The sequence below is a fragment of the Acanthochromis polyacanthus genome, chromosome 13 (assembly GCF_021347895.1).
Source record: "Acanthochromis polyacanthus isolate Apoly-LR-REF ecotype Palm Island chromosome 13, KAUST_Apoly_ChrSc, whole genome shotgun sequence".
Taxonomy (NCBI): domain Eukaryota; kingdom Metazoa; phylum Chordata; class Actinopteri; family Pomacentridae; genus Acanthochromis; species Acanthochromis polyacanthus.
The window spans coordinates 1,798,469-1,814,620 of record NC_067125.1 but is presented as its reverse complement, the minus strand read 5'-3'; the positions used below and the strand labels follow the sequence as shown (position 1 = coordinate 1,814,620).

General features: G+C 42.8%; 1 protein-coding gene across 1 annotated transcript in view; it reads left to right on the top strand.

Annotated features, from left to right (window-relative positions):
* The window catches only part of LOC127536851 (uncharacterized), a 15,810-nt gene extending 200 nt beyond the window's left edge, over window positions 1–15,610 (top strand). Inside the window, exons 2-7 of the mRNA XM_051958191.1 lie at window positions 1,102–1,318; window positions 4,468–4,583; window positions 8,157–8,268; window positions 9,541–9,742; window positions 9,921–10,244; window positions 13,462–15,610. Of these exons, the coding sequence (XP_051814151.1) occupies window positions 1,102–1,318; window positions 4,468–4,583; window positions 8,157–8,268; window positions 9,541–9,742; window positions 9,921–10,244; window positions 13,462–13,660 (1,170 nt within the window). The 3' untranslated portion in view covers window positions 13,661–15,610. The remainder of the gene's footprint in view (window positions 1–1,101; window positions 1,319–4,467; window positions 4,584–8,156; window positions 8,269–9,540; window positions 9,743–9,920; window positions 10,245–13,461) is intronic.
* The last annotated feature ends 542 nt before the right edge of the window (window positions 15,611–16,152 follow it).

Sequence of the window (16,152 nt, the reverse complement as noted above, 5' to 3'; positions counted from 1 at the left end):
AGGAGTCATCATTAAGGCAAATGAAAAGGGCTGGATGGATGAGGAAAATGATGAAAAGAGTGGGCTGAGGGAGGTGTATGGTAAGGAGACCAGGTGGTTTTTTTCCCACGCATCACCATCGCTGTTGATCTGTGACTCTATGCGTGCCCATCTCACAGCCGATGTGAAAAAACAAGTGAAGCAAATGAAACTCTGAGCTTGCTGTCATTCCGGGAGGCCTGACAAAGGAACTCCAACCGCTGGACATCGGTGTGAACCGGCCGTTCAAAGTAAGGCTGCGAGTGGCGTGGGAGCGATGGATGGACCGATGGAGACCACAGTTTCACTAAGAGTGGAAGGCAGCGCCGGGCGAGTTACGCCACAATTTGCCAATGGATTGTAGATGCTTGGGCTAACGTGTCTGCTGGCACTGTTGTTCGAGCTTTCGCAAAAGCCGGCATCATTTCCGAGGCGCCGCACGGCACGGAAAGTGACTCTGACAGTGAAGAAAGTGAACCTGCATGTTTGATGGAGGTTTAGCGCAGCTGTTCAATTCAGAAACAGAGGATGAGGACTTCCATGGGTTTGATTGATGACGATTACCGGTAAAAAAAAAATGTGAATACCAAACTCAGTTTTGCTCCGGCTCTATTTTTTAAATACGCCACACTTGTTGCTTGTTAATCCGTGTGTTTTACCATGCACCGCGCCTATTGATGATTAAAAAATGTTAGTACTTTGTAATCAATACTTAATAAGCACAACCAAACTCAGTTTTGCTCCCGCTCTATTTTTAAATACACACACTTGTATGCTTGTGTGTGTGTTGTTGTTGTAAGGCCGATGTAGTAGAGGACACCAGCGAGAACGTTAAAGGGGGAAGTGTGGGTGTGGATTGTATATAAAACCCTCGCCATATAATCAGGTGCGCCTTATGTGTGTGTTAAATACAGTAATGGCACACATAACTGAGACTGCACCTTTTAGTACGGTGCGCCTTTTGGTCATGAAAATACGGTATTTGGGTTTATTTATTGTTCTAAACCAGTTAAAAAACATTGAAACTCGGAAAATTATCTCTGAGTTCTTCTGGATTCAATCTTTTTCTTTGTGCTGGTCCAGGTCCGGGTTCTGGCCATAGTTCTGCGGACCGAGACAGTCGCCTATCGATGCATCTTCTGCTGCAGCAGCTGCTCAGAGTCTCTGCAGGCTTCAGGAAAATCCACAGAGATCACTTTGGATTCGCCTACGGAACCGCCGACATCATGTGTCCCGTCCCATCGGGCTGGCGAGGAACCGACCCACATCACCGTGACCTCTGCTGCAGCACCACCTGGAGGTTCTGAAGATACTAAATATTTTATAGCAGTGAAGGTTCTGAATACTGAAGAAACTGATCATGCTAAAGGCTCTGATAGTACTGAAAGTTTTTAGTAGTGAAGGTTCTGCAGGTCCTCAGTTTCTCTGCATTTTTGTTTCAGCTCAGATGTTCGATCTTTGGAATGTTTATTGGTACCCCGTCTGTTCCCCATTTATTGATTTGTAATGTTATTAGAACCAGTCTGGAGGTTCCCGTGTTTAGTGGAACCGATAAAATCAGAAGGTAGTGTCTACAGATACGGACCCGTATCCGTAGGGCACTTTCCATTTGCCAGACCCAATACGGACCCGTACGCGAGTCTCGCGAGTCAGGAAGCTGCTAACCACTGCAAACTGTTGAAAGGTAAGCAAAGGTTAAGGTTAGGGTTAGTGTAGGGTCAGGTTTAGGGTCCGTACCTGTAGTACCGATGCTACGGGTCCGTACCGCTAGCGTCTACCGGGAGTCAAGTGAACCAGATCTCATGTATCTGATTGGCAAATGGAAAGTACAGGTCCGTACCTCTAGCAACTACTAAATCAGAAAGATGAACTCAGCTGTTTTTAAAGAAGGCTGATTTAAATGTTTACTAAGGTATTTTATCTTAAAACTTTACATTTAACTCAAATGTAGTGGAAGAAGAATGGAGGTTAACAAATCAGTAGTTTAGTGTGTAGTACTTGAGTAAATGTACTCAAAATACTTTCTCCACTGCTGACAGACTTTGGGTTTGAGTTTTGTGAGGTTGAGCCAAACTGAAGGTGCTTGTCCTGGAACAGACTGACGGCTTTTTATGGTGTTTTATATTTTATATATTTCCTTGTTCCTTACCCTGTGTGAAGGTCAGATTTACAGTGCCTTGCGAAAGTATTCGGCCCCTTGAACTTTCAACCTTTCGCCACATTTCAGGCTCAAACATAAAGATCCATCCATCCACTATACACCGCTTATCCTCATTAGGGTCGCGGGGGGTGCTGGAGTCTATCCCAGCTGACTCGGGCGGAAGGCAGGGGACACCCTGGACAGGGTCACCAGTCTGTCACAGGGCTACATATACAGACACAACAATCACACTCACCATTCACACCTACGGACAATTTAGAGTAACCAATTAACCTCAGCATGTTTTGGACTGTGGGAGGAAGCCGGAGTACTCGGAGAAACCCACGCATGCACAGGGAGAACATGCAGACTCCATGCAGAAAGATCCCAAGGCCCGGATTTGAACCGGGGATCTTCTTTCTGCCAAGGCGAAAGTGCTAACCACTACTCCACTGAGCAGCCCCAAACATAAAGATATAAAATTTAAATTTTTTGTCAAGAACCAACAACAATGGGACACAATCGTGAAGTGGAATCGAAATTATTGGATATTTTATACTTTTTAACAAATAAAAAAACTGAAAAGTGGGGTGTGCAATATTATGGCCCCTTTACTTTCAGTGGCAGCAAACTCACTCCAGAAAGTTCAGTTGAGGATCTCTGAATGATCCAATGTTTGTCCCTAAATGACTGATGATGATAAATAGAATCCACCTGTGTGTAATCAAGTCTCCGTATAAATGCACCTGCTCTGTGATAGTCTCAGGGTTCTGTTTAAAGTGCAGAGAGCAATCATGAAGACCAAGGAACACACCAGGCAGGTCCCAGATACTGTTGTGGAGAAGTTTAAAGCCGGATTTGGATACAAAAGATTTCCCAAGCTTTAAACATCTCAAGGAGCACTGTGCAAGCAATCATATTGAAATGGAAGGAGTATCAGACCACTGCAAATCTACCAAGACCCGGCCGTCCCTCTAAACTTTCACCTCCAACAAGGAGAAGACTGATCAGAGATGCAGCCAAGAGGGCCCATGATCACTCTGGATGAACTGGCAGAGATCTACAGCTGAGGTGGGAGAGTCTGTCCATAGGACAACAATCAGTTGTACACTGCCACAAATCTGGCCTTTATGGAAGAGTGGCAGGAAGAAAGCCATTTCTCAAAGATATCCATAAAAAGTCTGGTTTGAAGTTTGCCACAAGCCTCCTGGAGACACACCAAACATGTGGAAGAAGGTGCTCTGGTCAGATGGAACCAAAATCCAACTTTTTGGCCACAATGCAAAACCATATGTTTGGCGTAAAAGCAACACAGCTCATCACCCTGAACACACCATCCCCACTGTCAACATGGTGGTGGGCAGCCTCATGGTTGGGCCTGCTTTTCTTCAGGCAGGGGACAGGGAAGATGGTTCAAATTGATGGGAAGATGAATGGAGCCAAATACAGGAGCATTCTGGAAGAAAACCTGTTGGAGTCTGCAAAAGACCTGAGACTGGGACGGAGATTTATCTTCCAACAGGACAATGATCCAAAACATAAAGCCAAATCTACAATGGAATGGTTCAACAAATAACGTATCCAGGTGTTAGAATGGCCAAGTCAAAGTCCAGACCTGAATCCAATCCAGAATCTGTGGGCAGAGCTGAAGACTGCTGGTTCACAAACGCTCTCCATCCAACCTCACTGAGCTCCAGCTGTTTTGCAGGAAGAATGGGCAAGAATTTCAGTCTCTGGATGTGCAAAACTGATAGAGACATACCCCAAGAGACTTGCTGTAATTGCAGCAAAAGGTGGCGCTACAAAGTATTAATGCAAGGGGGCCCAATAATATTGCACGCCCCACTTTTCAGGTTTTTATTTGTTAAAAAAGTATAAAATATCCAATAAATTTCGTTCCACTTCACGATTGTGTCCCAATTGTTGTTGATTCTTGACAAAAAATTAAAATTTTATATCTTTATGTTTGAAGCCTGAAATGTGGCGAAAGGTTGAAAAGTTCAAGGGGGCCGAATACTTTCACAAGGCACTGTATTTATAGAGCACTTTGAGGCCCAACCCAAGATAAAGATCCATTGAAGGTGACTGCTAGCCAAAGGCCAGGTTGAACAAGTGGGTCTGAAGACGAGTTTTGACAAGGATGAGGAACAGGAAGTAGAAGAGAAGTCTGTGAACGATGCTTGATCACTCATGCTGCTTCCTGGTTGCGGTTTTGTTCGGTCCATTATTTCCCTGCTGGTGTCGTTCAGATTCCTGGTTTAGATTTCAGCTAAACGTTCACGTCTAACTTAAGCTTGTTGTCTTCTTAGATTGTCTTCTGGAAAAGTCCCTGGAGGTGAAGAACCAGGAAGCAAAGAGCGACTCTTTCCCTTCTAACTTCACCGTCTGCCTTTCAACCATGTTTGACTTCACCAATGTTCTGCAGGTAACATCTCACCTCAGTGAAGCAAACATCTTTGTTGCCTTGTTTCCTGCAGTATACAGCTGAAGAGAACAAATCTCATTCTGTTGGAGTTTTCACTTCAAACATTTTCTCCAGCAGACAGCAGGGATGGTCCAGAGAACGTTACCTCCAATGCTTCTCAGCATATCCATCTGATCAGGTTGTTGCCCCTAGTCCCATTCTGATGCTACTTTACTGAAAATGTTTACATGAAGTAGATTAATTTTATTAACAAAAAAAAAAATCTAAGGTTGTTCAGTGACCAACGAGACGGCATCATGACCGAGACTTCTGGGATGCCTGATGGAATCTCAGAACCAGTTCCAGGGCTGTACATCTAAGACCTATAGCACCACCTACTGGACTGGGTGATTGCTAAACTGCAACATTTTTAAATGTAGGTCTGTTTAGTTTTTGCATGAGAGCTCAGATACAGGAATAGAGGAAGAGATAGGCAGATGCAGTATTAATGATTATTTCCAAACAATTCAAATAGAACTACAAATCCCAAGCTATCAAACCACAGAAAATAAACTGGGGACGTGAGGGAGCTAAGCTGGGAAAACTACACACGTGGACAAAATTGTTGGTACCCCTCAGTTAAAGAAGGAAAAACCCACAATTCTCACTGAAATCACTTGAAACTCACAAAAGTAACAATAAATAAAAATTTATTGAAAATTAAATCATCAAAAACAGCCATTACTTTTGAATTGTTGATTAACATAATTATTTAAAAAAACAAACTAATGAAACAGGCCTGGACAAAAATGATGGTACCTCTATAAAAGATTGAAAACTATTTGACCAGAGTGACATGATTAACTCAGGTGTGTCATTTAATTGACATCACAGGTGTTTCCAAACTCATAATCAGTCAGTCTGCCTATTTAAAGGGAGACAAGTAGTCACCCTGCTGTTTGGTGAAAGGTGTGTACCACACTGAACATGGACAACAGAAAGCGAAGGAGAGAATTGTCCCAGGACATCCGAAAAAAATGATAGACAAACATCTTAAAGGTAAAGGCTATAAGACCATCTCTAAACAGCTTGAAGTTCCTGTGACAACAGTGGCTCATATTATTCAGAAGTTCAAGACCCACGGGACAGTAGCCAACCTCCCTGGACGTGGCCGCAAGAGGAAAATTGATGACAAATTGAAGAGACGGATCGTTGGAATTGTATCCAAAGAGCCCAGAGCAACCTCCAAGAAATTAAAGGTGAACTCCAAGGCCAAGGTACATCAGTGTCAGATCGCACCATTCGTCGTTGTTTGAGCCAAAGTGGACTTCATGGGAGACGACCAAGGAGGACACCACTGCTGAAAAAACTCATAAAAAAGCCAGACTGGAATTTGCAAAAATGCATGTTGACAAGCCACAAAGCTTCTGGGAGAATGTCCTTTGGACAGATGAGACCAAACTGGAGCTTTTTGGTAAGGCACATCAACTCTATGTTCATAGACTCAAAAACCAAGCATACGAAGAAAGAACACTGTCCCTACGGTGAAACATGGAGGAGGCTCAGTAATGTTTTGGGGCTGCTTTGCTGCATCTGGCACAGGGTGTCTTGAAAGTGTGCAAGGTACGATGAAATCTGAAGACTATCAAGGCATTCTGGAGAGAAATGTGCTGCCTAGTGTCAGAAAGCTTGGTCTCAGTCGCAGGTCATGGGTCTTCCAACAGGACAACGATCCAAAACACAGCCAAAAACACCCAGAATGGCTGAGAGAAAAGCGTTGGACTATTCTAAAGTGGCCTTCTATGAGCCCAGATCTGAATCCCATTGAACATATGTGGAAGGAGCTGAAACATGCCATTTGGAGAAGACACCCATCAAACCTGAGACAACTGGAGCTGTTTGCTCATGAGGAGTGGGCCAAAATACCTGTTGACAGCTGCAGAACGCTCATTGACAAATACAGAAATCGTTTAATTGCAGTGATTGCCTCAAAAGGTTGTGCAACAAAATATTAAGTTATGGGTACCATCATTTTTGTCCAGCCCTATTTCATTAGTTTGTTTTTTTAAATAATTATGTTAATCAACAATTCAAAAGTGATGGCTGATTTTGATTATTTAATTTTCAATAAATTTTTATTTATTGTTACTTTTGTGAGTTTCAAGTGATTTCAGTGAGAATTGTGGGTTTTTCCTTCTTTAACTGAGGGGTACCAACAATTTTGTCCATGTGTGTATGCTGCCCCTAGAGGCAGGCAGACTAAACTAAACAAAACCCAGTGCAGGCAACACCTGAGAAGAAATGCAAGATGGGAAAAACCCATGAGGAAGCAATAACAAAACTAAGGTGCATTTCAGAAAAGTTCAACTACATTAACTAAGGAAACTCAAATCAAATACAGGAAATACTTAAAGAGCTACAGCACCACAAGATAACTCTGGCCTGGAACAAAGGGGTCACTAAGCTATGACGACTATAAGAACAAAAGGCTACTAACTCCAATACTCTGAGACTAAGGCTGAAACTAGCGCTATAGAAATACACTGACTAAAAGCAAACAATAAGTCTACAAACAAACACTCAAGCTAAGGGCGATAATCCTCTGTAGGCTGTAAACACAAAAATACCTGGCCTGTGACTGCTCTGACTGAGGCACTGCTACTGTGGCATTACTGGGAGCCAAAGGCTTGGGTGTCTGGGAGGCTGAAGGCAGAGGCTGCAACAACAGGAGAAGGCAAAAGGGGCTTGGTTCTGTGGAGATGAACCAGGTGACGTGTCCAGAGGAAGCGGCTCTGGGCTGAAGATGAATCCAAAGAGCCAGACTGGAGAGTAGCAGGAGGCGTCCAAAACTGAGGAAGCGCAGAAACAGGGTAACTGAGGTTCAGTCAAGAGTTAAAGTTGTACAATCTTAGTAGTGAACTGACAGTGTAAGTTCACGATCCAGCATCTGAGAGGTGAATGGAGTCTGGTTATATTGTGTGGTGAAGTGGGCTGATTGACACTGGTGCACCTGCTCCTGCTTCTGCTGATTAACTGCAGAGGATTGCCTTCACCTGCCGCCGCAGCACCCAGCACACCTAAAAAGGAAGCAAATACACAGGAAGGAGGGCCCTATCAGAGGCAGGCCTAACAGTATCCCACCTAAATACTGCTTTCTAACCAACAAGTTACTGCTTTACACCCAAGTACTTTTAATTTTGGAGGTTTCTTCAACCCAAAACACTATTTTCTATCCTAGTATTTAAATTTAAAGGTTTATTAAGCCCAAGATGTTACTTTATGACCAAGAACTTCCATTTTTAAATGTTCCTCAACCCGAAATGCTATTTTCTATCCAAGTACAAATTGTGTAACTCGTCTGATTAGGTAATTTCAGGTAAAATATCAGTGAAACAGTGTTCTGCTGCCTTTATAATCTACACACATCACTGATATCTGAACGGTTGCAGAGACTCTCCTTCACTGAGCTGCTGGTAGCTCTGCTGTCCGACTGAAGACATCACAGCTGTTTGGATGTTAAATAAATCAGACTGGATTCCTTATTGCTCACACTGTTCTCTCTTTAATACGTGTGTGTGTGTGTGTGTGTTGCAGCTGGTTCAGAGCTTGGAGATGCTGCTGATCCTGGGAGTGAACAGAGTTGTTGTCTATAAAACCAGCTGCAGCCCTGAAACTCAGCGGATCCTGGACTACTACCAACAGAGAGGTGGATGTGCTTCAATGTTTCTATGTGTGTCTGTATTTAATCACATCAACACGTGCACAACCTTTCCAAACGATCCCTCAGTGTTGCTGTATGAACGTTCTGAGCAGCACTGTGTAATGATTGCCTCTCTGAGTACTGTATCTTTTAGTACTTTTGGTTACTATGGTGACGCACACAGACGGCATAGGGAAGGAACCTGGACTTTTTCGTGGCAACACAGGAGATGCTCCCGGTAGGGATGGGTCGATACCACTTTTTTTGGATTCAATACGATATCGATACTTTTTGGTCAAAAAGTTCGATGTTGATATCGATTTCGATACTTTTCTAATATTTCAGAGATATGTTGTAATATTTACCGATGTTCCCTGAACGCCTCACAGCGCAGACTACGGTACATGCTGCTCAGTGGCTGAGTGATCAGACAAGTGTGAGAGCAAAATGTACTTAAATTTACTTATTTAAAAGAGTAAGATAAAGTGTCCTCATATCTGATTAGTCCAAACAGCAGAGAGAAAACAAACAGAAAACAGCACATGTAGGTGCACTATGTCTTTTAAGAGGGGAGCGCATTTTTAAATTGTAAAGGCCGCAGTCAGTTGTTCTCTTATAGTGGATAGAAGCTAAAAATCATGATTGTGATGAATGATTATTTATTTTTTACAGCATTAGTCTTTGTAATTGTCTCTGGTTTAGTGTCTTCCTGCCTGCAGTCTGATCCGTCACGGCCGCTGCAGGTGATCTGTATGAATGAGATGAGTTGCAGGACGTGACCGCGGATCGCCGTGAGCGTCAGCGCGTTCCCCTCTCTACTGTCGCCCCTCCGGGAGCCTGTTTTTCGTTTACCTGGGACTGGGGACGTTGTCGAGTAGTGGAAGAAGAACTCTTTAACCCAGTTAACAAGTTCTCTTTAGATGGGGCTCAGCCTGAAGGCTTGGGGGATCTTCATTCTTATCAAGGGTAGACCCTGGTGAGGTAGTTTAGAAGCTCCTTGTGGTAAAGAGGTAGGTGTGGACCAGATTCGGCCTGAGATGCTGAAGGCCCTGGACCTTGTTGGACTGTCATGGCTGACACGTCTCTACAATGTTGCGTGGACATCGGGCACGGTGCTGTGGAGCTTCAGACCGGGGTGGTGGCTCCCATTTTTTAAAAAGGGGTACCAGAGAGTGTGCTTCAACCAGTGGAGTATCACAATTCTCAGCCTCCCCAGGAAAGTTTACTCCAGACACATTAAACTTAGTACAGAGTTCTGACAGAGTTCGTCTCTCTCAGGTCTCGTGGAGGTGATTCCTTGGTCTTTGTCCAGATTTGTGAACGTTTCTCGTGGTTGGTTGCCTTTACATGGTCCAGGTAAACTTCACTACTTCGGTCAGATTCCTGCCCTCAATGACTGCCTGTACAGGTCCATGTACCGGTCCAGGTACGTAGCCCTGCATGACATCGACGAGCTCATCCTGCCACAGACAGTCAGCAGGTAAAACCTCCTTCATGGAGTAAAATCACATATAAAAGCTTCTTTTGCACGATTTGATTAAAAAATGTAGTTTATCACTGCAATCGTAATCAGGAGCATTTCTTTAATGCAGCTTTAATCTTAGTGTGTGAACCTTACAGATGTGATAAATCAACCTTCTTTACTGTGTTTGTTGCAGTTGGTTGCAGCTGCTGCCGCTGCTGGAGAAGAAATATGGAACCAAAAAGTGCTTCATGTTTGAGAATAATGTGTTTCCGAACTCCATCACGCTACCGGATCCAACCGGCCGAACCATTAAGCAGGATCGCTGGGTCAATGTGTCCGGAGTGAACATCCTGGATCACCTGTACCATGAACCAATCATCTCTAAGACCCACTACAGCAACTTCAAGATCATCGTGAACCCGCGACTCGTCTTCTCCACCTCCGTCCACGGAGTGCTGAGCTCAGTGGGTGGCTGCTCCTGGGTCAACCGGAACATAGCCCGGATGTACCACACCAGGTAGACATATTACACCAGGTAGATGTATTACACCAGGTAGACGTATTACACCAGGTAGACATTACATCAGTTAGACGTATTACACCAGGTAGACATATTACACCTGGTAGATGTATTACACCAGATAGATGTATTACACCAGGTAGACATATTACACCAGGTAGATGTATTACACCTGGTAGACGTATTACACCAGGTAGACATTACATCAGTTAGACGTATTACACCAGGTAGACATATTACACCTGGTAGATGTATTACACCAGATAGATGTATTACACCAGGTAGACATATTACACCTGGTAGATGTATTACACCAGGTAGATGTATTACACCAGATAGATGTATTACACCAGGTAGACATATTACACCAGATAGACGTATTACACCTGGTAGATGTATTACACCTGGTAGACATTACATCAGTTAGACGTATTACACCAGGTAGACGTATTACACCTGGTAGATGTATTACACCAGATAGATGTATTACACCAGGTAGACATATTACACCTGGTAGATGTATTACACCAGGTAGATGTATTACACCAGATAGACGTATTACACCAGGTAGACATATTACACCAGGTAGACATATTACACCAGATAGATGTATTACACCAGATAGATGTATTACACCAGGTAGACATATGACACCAGATAGATGTATTACACCTGGTAGATGTATTACACCTGGTAGACATTACATCAGTTAGACGTATTACACCAGGTAGACGTATTACACCTGGTAGATGTATTACACCAGATAGATGTATTACACCAGATAGATGTATTACACCAGATAGACATATTACACCAGATAGATGTATTACACCAGATAGATGTATTACACCAGATAGATGTATTACACCAGATAGACATATTACACCAGATAGACATATTACACCAGATAGATGTATTACACCAGGTAGACGTATTACACCAGGTAGACATATTACACCAGATAGATGTATTACACCAGGTAGACATATTACACCAGATAGATGTATTACACCAGATAGATGTATTACACCAGGTAGACGTATTACACCAGGTAGACATATTACACCAGATAGACGTATTACACCAGGTAGATGTATTACACCAGATAGATGTATTACACCAGGTAGACATATTACACCAGATAGACGTATTACACCAGGTAGACATATTACACCAGATAGATGTATTACACCAGGTAGACATATTACACCAAATAGATGTATTACACCTGGTAGACATTACATCAGTTAGACGTATTACACCAGGTAGACATATTACACCTGGTAGATGTATTACACCAGATAGATGTATTACACCAGGTAGACATATTACACCAGATAGATGTATTACACCAGATAGATGTATTACACCAGGTAGACATATTACACCAGATAGATGTATTACACCAGATAGATGTATTACACCAGGTAGACATATTACACCAGATAGATGTATTACACCAGATAGATGTATTACACCAGGTAGACATATTACACCAGATAGATGTATTACACCAGGTAGACATATTACACCAGGTAGACGTATTACCAGGGACGGCTGGTATAAATGGGCTAACAGGGCGAAGCCCTCCTAGGCCAACACAAAAAAGATGAGAAAATTATTTTTTAAATAACTTACAACAGATTGTTTTAGGTTTAGGTGAAAACAAAGGTAGCAACAGCACCATTCAGTCAAAAGAAAAACATAGAATATCTCTAAATGGGCTTATTTTTTACACCCCCAGCAGATACAGTCCGCTTTCATTCATTTCATTCTTGTAAGTGATTGACAGGTGTCATGTCCCGCCCCCGTCATTTACTGATCATTTGGGCTAACTTCAGTCAGTCCACAGGACTTGACTTTGACGAATAGCAGCGAGTTAACACAGCGGTACTGCTATTTGTGCCAGAGTTGGGAAGGAGGGAGAAAAGGTTAGCTATGGCGGGCGTTAGCATGAACGAGGTGGATTATTTGCTTTCATCTCCATTTTCCTCAATGTCTTTGGAGGAAAAGCTGGAAGTTAAGAGACTGGGATCATATCGGCCGTCGATGTGAGCTTCTTTTCAAATAAGATAGGCCCATGATGACCTGTTAAAGGACTGTGACACCTTGTTTTTGCTGAGGTCATCTGTTGTACTGAAGGCGTGTTTTGCACTACATGTCGCCAAACAGTTGTAATAAGACAGCATCAGTAGATGTATTACACCACTTATTACACCAGGTATTACACCAGGTAGATGTATTACACCAGGTAGATGTATTACACCAGGTAGATGTATTACACCAGGTAGGTACATATGTCATGGCCTAGGCTACTTAAAGCACAAATTTAAATACAGTCCTGACAGGTGAAGCCATCATCATCATAGATGTCGTTCTCTTTGCCACAGCTCTCATGGCACCAGATTGAACACTAGACACTTGATCCATTCCTCTGTTGCCTTTGGGTCGTCAGGGTCACCGTAGCGAGCCTTGCAGAAAATACACGGCTCGTTGTCATGTTGTGTTTTCCTGTTGACCTTTTTGTCCTTTTATTTTTTTGATGACTTCGGTTTGTTGTTTTTTTTCTGGCAATGTAGCTTTTCACATAAATGCCTACTCCATTCCCTTCAAATGTGTGCATGTGTGCATGTGTGACTGACAAAAAGGGTGGCCCATTTTAGCTGAAACCAGGGGGCCCAACTTACCTGAATAGGTTCAGCTAAATTGGGCCACTAACAAAAATGTCAATCTTTGAAAAAAAATGTCCAAATACCACACTTTAAGCATTATTTCTGATAGGTGTCATCAAGACAGATATTATACATCAGAAATTTTATATATACACATTTCTTTAATTGACTTATCAGCCTTATAGGTCCTGATAATTTTTATTAGAAATTCTTATGCCAGTCCACTCACCACACAGTTTTCCAGTGCAGTGTGGATTTGAATCTTATCTCTGCCCACATAAACAACCACAGACCAATAAAATCTGTTTTTCATGTTAAGTACAGTTGTGGCAAACATTTGAGACCATTTTCTGTCATTGGCTCTAAAAATCAGAGGGGCTAGGACATCCAAAGCTTAAATGGCCTATTTTACCTGATGGCCCAATTTACCTGATATCATCCTATTACACCAGGTAGACGTATTACACCAGGTAGATATATGTAGATATTAGTAATAATTCTATAGAACCAGGCTGTAACTGAGACGCTTTCTGTCGTTGCAGAGCTCCTCGACAAATGTCACTGCCTCCAGATCAGCTGGTTTATGACGGCAGATTGCTGAGCTACAGTGCCACCCTGAGGCCGGCTGTGGACGCTGTGTTGACAGACACTGGATTCATAGCAGAACACAGCGAGAGACATTCTGCTGGAGAACCATCAGACACGACGATTCTTCTAGAGGAAGAAGCTGCTGCTCACTGACACTTTTGTTAAATGGACGACCAGCAGAAACTGCAACCACAGGAATAACATTTAAGGACAAAATATCAGACTAGAGAACCTGAAGAACTCCAGGTAGATCTCACCTGGCCTTCTCAGAACCTTCTGGTTCTTTATTAATGATCAGAGTTCTACCTTCATAGTATGAATATCTCCAGAATTCCAAGTCCTTGAAGTCCATAGATGTGGGTCCAGATTTATCACTTTGTAATGGAGGGTTATAGTCCATGGGCCAGCACAGTGTCCTTTAATGAAGTCCAGGGTTAAAAAAAATGCCCACAAATTCTGTTCTTGGTGTGGGGTCCCCGTGTCTGTTGGGGTCGGGGGGTCTGGGTGCCGGCACCTCCAGCGGGCATGGCCTGAAGCTCCTCCCAGTGTGGACGGCCCAATGGAGGCGTTTTCCACGGTCGTCGGTGTCGTGCCGTGTCTCCCCGCGGCCGGTGGTAAGGGTGTGTGTGCTTGTGCAGTTGTGCGTCTATATGGAAGAAGGGTGGGATGGGTCTTTTTGTTTTTAAATGTTGTACAGCACTTTGCGTTGCATTCCTTGTATGAAAAGTGCTCTATAAATAAAGTTTGATTGATTGATTGATTGATTGATTGCAAAGGAAACCTGTGAGAGATGTGTCTACAGATGCTAGAACAACCACCAAAACATTAGTTAATGACTTAGAGAAGTCAGGAATTGTAGCATCAAAGGAGATGGTCCCTAGAGCCCTGCACAGAAATGGACTGAACCCGAACCCTCCAGTTCCCCAGAAGAGAAACCTTCAAGCCAGACTGAAGTCTGCTGAGGACAACCTGGAGAAAGATTCTGAAGATGAGACCAAACTAGAGCTCTTTGGTCGTAGAGACGTTGCTTCTGTTTGGAGAAAGAAGGGAGAGGCATAGAACCCAAAGAACTCCGTCTCCACAGTTAAACACGGTGGTGGCAGTATCATGCTGTTGGATGCTTCAGTGCATCTGGAACTGGGAATCTGGTCAAGGTTTAAGGAATCATGAAGAAAGAAGGATATCTGAAGATTTAGAAAGAAAACCTCCAGCAGTCAGCTGCTAAACTGGGTCTGGGTCTTCCAACATGACAACGACCCAAAACTTCCGTTCCTGGTGAAGATCTACCTCCAGAAGACCAAGTGAACGTGACTGACTGGCCTGCACAAAGCCCTGACTGGGATCCCACTGAAAATCTGTGGGGTCAACTGAAGACCAGGGTCCATGCCAGAAGACCATCAGATCTGGAGGATTCTGAGAGGTTTACCAAAGAAGAACGGGCTGGGATTCCTCAGGAGACGTCAGAGACTCGTTACAAACTACAACAAACGACTGGAAGCTTCTATCCAGCAAAAAGGAAACACGACTGACTGTTAGCATCAAGGGGGCTGATAATGACCCTGGTAGTTTTTGTTTTTTGTTAAATAATCTTGTTTCTGAGTGCAAAATAAAATATTGTAAGCTCCAAAATAAAACCAGGATATTTGGAAAAGTTGTTAAAAATTCCTTGATCTGTTTAACAGCGCTTGAGAATTTTAAAAAAAATCTTAAATTTCATAGCAGGCCTAATAATTTTGTCTTCAACTCTACTTGTGATTTTTAGGAATTTCTTTCTTTGGTGCCAAAAAGCAGCACTGGGCTTTAATGGATGCTGCTTGTTTACACAGAAGGACCATCACTGGGTCAGGAGTAAATTAATCAGTTATTCCATCTATATAATAACATACAGTATCTGTACTGTATACCATGGCCTATGGGGTCAAGTTTAAAGGTTTACCCAGTTAATTTAGTCTAGGATTAACGGTATATTAGCAGGTACACACATCAACAGCAGTGTGATGCTCGTTTGTGCTTCACAATTCAAAAAACTGCTGCCTTCAGTTTCACATATCAGGAGACACAGAGGATGAAATCCACCAGTTAGAGTCCTCAGACACCAGAAACCATTAGAATGTTCAATATGTAAATAGAAACTAATAGTGGATTAGATGTTTAATTATTATAATATATGTATAATATATTTCTAACAGTTTTATTTAATTATTGAGTTATATTAAATGTGATCTTTGCATACTGCAAGATTTAACCTGCTGAATCCGTCCATCCTCTATCCACCGCTTTATCCTCACTGGGGTCATGGGGGGTGCTGGAGTCTATCCCAGCTGACTCTGGTGAAGGCAGGGGACACCCTGGACAGGTCACCAGTCTGTCACAGGGCTGTAACATATGAGGTCCAGGAGCAAAAATGACATTAACCAGGTAAGATAAACATTAGTGGTAGGACACAATTAAAAAATGAATCTATCTAATTAGAGGCTTTGTAGTTAATTAATCACGACTGATTAACAAGGGCATAGAGGTAAAAAACTGATATATGCAGCGTTGTCTTCATTTTAAATGCCAAAAGGATTTTGCAGCTCCCGGTGTTTTCTTTTCTGTGGGAAAAGGGTGGAAATGGCTCTTTGAGTGTTAAAGGTTGCCGACCC